This window comes from Galeopterus variegatus, unplaced genomic scaffold, assembly GCF_000696425.1.
Source record: "Galeopterus variegatus unplaced genomic scaffold, G_variegatus-3.0.2 Scaffold3908, whole genome shotgun sequence".
NCBI lineage: Eukaryota > Metazoa > Chordata > Mammalia > Dermoptera > Cynocephalidae > Galeopterus > Galeopterus variegatus.
This window is the reverse complement of record NW_007730019.1, coordinates 162,053-167,850: the sequence shown is the minus strand read 5'-3', so window position 1 is coordinate 167,850 and position 5,798 is coordinate 162,053. Positions and strand designations below refer to the sequence as shown.

Genomic DNA, 5,798 nt, shown 5'->3' with positions numbered 1-5,798 from the left:
ACAAAAGGGCTAGGTTATTAATGTCATTTACATGATGGTGGACATCAAAGCCACTGAGAGACGGTAAGCACCTCACCCCGGGTTATGTGCTCAGTTAGGTGGAGCCCTAGTGAGCGAACGTGATGTCAGGTCTTGGGTCCTCCAACTGCACAGGTAGCACTGGTAGAGAAAGAACAGTCTTTGGCCTTCCCACCTTCCTGAGTGCCACTGAATACCAAGTAGAGTTTAGAGAACCAAGTATGTTGCTGTGGCCCCAGCTGAGGCTTGTGCAGGTGCACCTGGACTTTGGAAGCACTGCCTGCCAGGTATTGCTTTGGTTATCAGTGTGCTCAACTCCACATCCTCTTGGAGGGACACATGAGGATGCCAACAGGAGCACAGGGGCCCTGGGTAGGCCAGCGGGCAGCCCTGCAGGCACCTGGACGGCTTCATGCCCTCCTGGGACTCCCTGAACCCAGGCTGGGACAAGAATGGAGTTTGAGTGGCCACCTGGGATCTCTGGGGGAGATGCTGGTCTGGTAGGGGGAACTTTTGGGTTCCTTGTAGGCAGAACTGCTGTCCATAGCACTGAAGCCTGCTGAGTTACATGTTAACCTTTTAGTTGCTTGATTGGTGGGAAGGGGAGTGCTCTAGGGGGGATCTTGGATTTGGCACAGCCAGGGAAATAGGGGCAGGGGACACAATCAAGGGAAGGATGGTGGAGGGGTAGGGCAGTGGGTATTCACCAACAAGTATGCATATATTTCAATATTTTAATAACAAGTACAACCGTACCAAGTTCAGCCCTACTTCAAGGTCAAAGAAAGAGGAGGTGAACATGTACATGTGATGCTTTTATGCATTGCTGAATCCATGTACCCATCTAGTTATGAAATACTGCAGTGCCACTATGTGCCAGCACTACACTGGGTGGCCCAAGATGCATGAGACACAGCTGACACCCTGAAGGAGCTCACGGGAACTTAGCAGTTAGCTTTATACACAGCTGAATGTACCAGAAAGGGGTTATGCCCACAGAGGGAGAAGCTCCTAGATCTTCCTGGGGCATCCTGGCAGGGAGTGTTTGGAGAGGGCACAAATGGGGGGCCCGGCACTCACAGCACCTTCCTGGTAACCCTCATACATAGGCCTAAAAATTGTCCATAATCTATAATCTGGGGAGGGGGGTATAACCATTCTGCAGGCCCCCTCCTGAAACAGCTCCTAGGTCCTCCCCCTGAGTCTCGAGGGTTTCTTCTTCACTATGTTCATGTCCCCCCTCCCCCCAGAGATATAACAGTGCATCAGCCAACAATCCCAGCTCTTATGGAAGGAGGATTTTTTTCCTACAACGATCAGATAGCAAATGACAAGAATATCCATATGCTTAATATCACTTGTTTGTAAAGTAATAAAATATGGTGAAAGCACCATTGTTAACCTTCGCATTGTTAAAAATAATACAGAGGCAGAGGGCTCAGTCCAATTCAGACATGATCGAAGAGACACTTGCATCTCTGCCAGTACCAACAGATGCAGAAATTAAATTGTTTTCCCAAAGGAGATACTCCGGGAGGAAATGGTCGGGCAGTAACTATGCTCATCTATTCAATCATTTTCTCTATGAACACGCATTAGCACTGATGCTCCATTCCATACTTGGGTAGGTCCGGGAAGCACAAGGCCACAGGGTGTTCCCTGGGGAGTTCATCGCTCCCTGTAGGAAGAGATGTGTGAGCAGATAGTAGTCTTACATTAAAGAGTAAATAATGATCCACCTCTATTAAGAAATTCGTAAATTAGTATGGCCATTGCTGTGGATTGGTTGAATTGGGTTCCCCAAAGTTTATATCCCCACTGTAACTGTTGAGGTTGGGAAGTCCTATTATGGTAATTGAAAGATGGGGCCTTGAAGAGGTGATTAGATTGTAGGACCGTGCAGTAATGAATGGATCAATAATGGTGGTCAGGGGCGTGGTTCTGAGGCCTTTAAAAGAAGAGCCCATGAGAGTCTCTCTCTCTCTCTCTCTGCTCTGCCATTTTCTGTCATGTGAGACCCCTGCATTGCTGTAAATCCACCAGCAAAGAACACCCTCACCGTAAGTGTTCCCTGGACTTTGGACTTCCCAGTCTCTGAAACTATAAGCGATAAATTTTGTTTTCTTTCTAAAATACCCAGTTCCGTGTATTCTGTTATAAGCAACAGAAATGGACTAATACAGCCATGGTAGCCCCACATATACATCAAACATTCCAACAAAGAAAGCTGCAGATGGAAGATTACATTTCATCTCTGTGTTCTCCAGCTCATCCGTGTGGCTTGGCTCACTCGCCAGGACTTTCTTAGAAATGTCCCAAGTGCTTTGATGGATGATGGCATGTAGATCTGACTTCAAAATGTTGACCCTCCTGTTATCTTTCAACATTATTCTCATAGTCTAAACACAATGGGAAGTATAATACTTAGTTCAGTCTTGTCTTATCTTTGCCTAATCCCCCTCTCCAAATGGCTGAGATTCTTTTGTTGTTGAGGAGAAAGAAATGTGGATTTGGGCATTAACCATTAAAACCGAATCCTAAACGACAACTAAAATGTTAAAATTTCACACATTCTAGAAGTCCCTTTCTGGAAACCAGCACGTAGGAGGCTTCTGCTCTGAGGCAGATGTGTCTGGGCACTGATTTTTCCTGTTCTCTGTGCCCCATCAGTAGCTACATTACTCTAGAGAGGAAAACAGTGGGTGACTGATAATCTGCGAGGACAGTGTGGCCACTGTGGCCACCAATCCTGAGGGGGTGGCTGTGGGGGCCCAGAAGCTGTCCCTGTCCTTTTCTGTTGGGAGCCTTGGATGATGAATTTAGCCTCCGTGAGCTGAATTCCTCAGCTGTCAAATGGGGAAAACCTAATCCCTTGCACTTTTGGACCATGTAGGATGCGTACTTGGTCGTCCTCACATGGTAACCACCTTCACCTTACAGAAGAGGAAACCAAGGGCACTTGGGGTGTTCAGTAAACTTTCCCAAGGGATAGTAAGTGTAAAGATTGGGTTCACAGCAGGGTTGTCTCCAGTACCCAAGCTACCATTGGGTCGGGTGGGGTGAAGGACTCGCTGCAGGGCCAGTGCCAGACGGACCTGACCATGAACATTAAAGTGCTGGAAGAAAGCACGGGCCCTGAGGGCTTACATGGGTAACAGCCCTGACAGATTCAGGGTCTAGGAAGGGCTTGTGCTGGAGGGATGGAGACTGTTCAGGGGAAGACCCAGCTGAGCTCCTCTCAGGGGGAGACTGATTTGGAGCAGAATGACAGTCCCCAGTTCTTCCTGATCTGCTGCCCACAGGATTTCAGAGCAGGCTCCTGGGTGGCCCATGTGCTGAATGCCGGCACTATGTTAATCTTTTCTTTTTCTCAACCCTCCTCTAACACCAAAACTATATAATCACTCCAGGAGCTGAGGGCACACAGTCCGGACACCCCGAGTCCACAGGGCCACACACAGCACTGAATGGGTCTGTCTGCCTGTCTGTCCTAGGCTCTGCTATGATGCCCTTTGCTTCTGACACCACCAGTTCCAGGTTGGTACCTCCATGGGGCTTCCCTTGGGTATCTTTTACATGTTGACCAGCTTTCTCTCCTGCCCAGGAGAGCTGAGGTGATCAAGCCTTTCCAGGGCTCCCCAGCCCGTGGCCAGCAAGGTCGCCCATCTGCCCTCTGCCCTCTAGGGGGACAGAGCGACACCTGCTCTCAGGAGACGCTTGCAGCTTTCACTTTTGCTCCAGGACACTGCTTGTTTCCTCCTGTCAGGTTAGCTGAAACCTACCTTTGCCATGTTGGAAAGGTACGTCTTTCTTCTCAGTCTTTTGACAAACACAGTAACTTCTGTTAAGAACAATACACATGGCCATTACTGATACTATAGCTCCAGGTTCTCGTGGGCGGTGGTGGGGAGGCATGGCAGCTAAGCTGCACTGTCACCGTCTGCCTGTCCGCCGGCCCTTCCCCGATGGCCGGAAACGTGTGTAATCCCAACATCTGACACGGGTGGGCTATGGTCTCAATGTCTGTGTCTCCCTGAATTCGTATGTTGGATCCTTATCCCCCAGGTGACGGTATAGGAGGTGGGATCAGCACCCTGATAAAGGGGCCCCAGAGAGCTGCCTCGCCTCTTTTCACCACGTGAGGACAGAGTAAGAAGGTGCCATCTACTAAGCAGGAAGGAGCCTTCACCAGGCACTGATCTGCCGGCGCCTTGGCCTTGGACTTCCAGCCTCCAAAGGTGAGAAACAGATGTCTGTTGTTGATGAGCCACCCGGTCTGTGGTATTTTGTTATAGCAGCCTGAGCAGACTAAGACGTGTGCTCAAAGGAGTTTAGGATTTTTGCCCCGGAAGCCTGGGCACCCCCGACCTTCCCATCTCTACAGCCCTCCTCAGAAAATGATCAGAGGAAGGGAGAAAAGAGAAAACAGGGAGAGGAGGCCGCTGTCCTCTCGGATGTATCGCTTACTCATGTGGCACATATCTAGGAGGACACTCGTGCAGTGTTTGCTCGATAAATGCTCACTGGAAGTTTGCCGCATAGACAGACAGAGGAGGACAGCCTCCCCCTTCTAGGGGCTCATCCTCTGGAGGGGGGATCCCCGCTATGCAGACCTCCTCCCAGTTGCAGGGTGAGTGCTCCTCCCGAAACGTGGGAGCAAAGAAGGAAGTGAGGGGCCTGGGAAGGGAGAGGTCTGTTTGGAAGGAGGTATCAGAGGAGGCCTCACCGAGAAGGTGACATTTAATCTGGGCTCTGACGAGTAGGGAAGTGGGGTGGGGGAAGGCAGTCAGGCACAGAGAATAACGGAAATAAAGGCTTTTTGGGGACAGCCAGTCTTGTGTTGCTGGGGCGCACCAGTGGGTCATGCAGGTCCCTGGGGAGATGGAGACAGGGATGGGGCCAGAGGCCAAACAGGAATGACTGTTCAGCAAGTGAAGGAGAGTGGAATGACTGGGCAGAGGGGAGTGTGGCTGGAGGGAGGGGGCTGGAGGAAGGTCAGTCAACTAGGAAGCTGCTGAAGTAGCCAGGAGAGTGATAGAGAGAGACGCAGGGCTGCAACTCAGGCAGGTGCCACAGGAAACTGAGCGGGTGTCTGCTCCCCTCCACAGACCCCCTTCACAGGGTGGGGAGTGAAGAGTAGACGTGGTCCCTCCTGTGGGCACTTTGAGGAGACAAGACCCCCACCTGCACCACCCAGGAAACCACTGCAAGGGGAGCAAGCCTTATAGAAACGTGGGGAAATAACTGGGGCTCACGTGGGGAGCGATGGCCCTGTGCTGGCCCAAGGAGGGCAGGCCGGGTGAGGAGGGGACGTTGGTGAGAGCTGCAGGCAATGCTGGGGAAATGTCACAAGGCGCCGGGGACTGCCGGGCATGGCCACAGAGCAGGTGCGTGCTACTGTCTAAAGGGCCATGGAGTTGTAGGGGGACAGAGGCCAGGTTCATGCAGGGCTGGGACAGCCACAGAGCAGCTCAGGATCGCAGTAGGAAGCCCCCGCATGCCCCGAGCAGACACATGGCCTGGTAGAAGCAGTAATCAGACTTCAACCTGGCAGCAAGACGGAAGGGAAAGCATTCTAGAACGTCGACGGGGAGGAAAGTTGTTGGCGTAGGATAGAAGAGTGGAGTGGGGGCTGGTGGAGGTGTGGAATAGTGAGGGCTTGACCGACGTATACAAAATTCCAGCCAGACAGGTGGAATAAGATCTACAGCACTACAGCGTGACTGTAATTAACAAGTTATCGTATACTTTCTATTAGCTAGAAGAGAGGACGTTGAATG

At 51.2% G+C, this 5,798-nt stretch overlaps 1 protein-coding gene across 1 annotated transcript in view; it reads right to left on the bottom strand.

The window, feature by feature from the left end:
* Positions 1 to 5,798, bottom strand: part of RFX8 (RFX family member 8, lacking RFX DNA binding domain) — a 62,331-nt gene that overhangs the window by 11,482 nt on the left and 45,051 nt on the right. Inside the window, exons 5-6 of the mRNA XM_008586264.1 lie at positions 3,801 to 3,859; positions 2,264 to 2,417 (exon numbers count right to left, since the gene is read on the bottom strand). Of these exons, the coding sequence (XP_008584486.1) occupies positions 2,264 to 2,417; positions 3,801 to 3,859 (213 nt within the window). The remainder of the gene's footprint in view (positions 1 to 2,263; positions 2,418 to 3,800; positions 3,860 to 5,798) is intronic.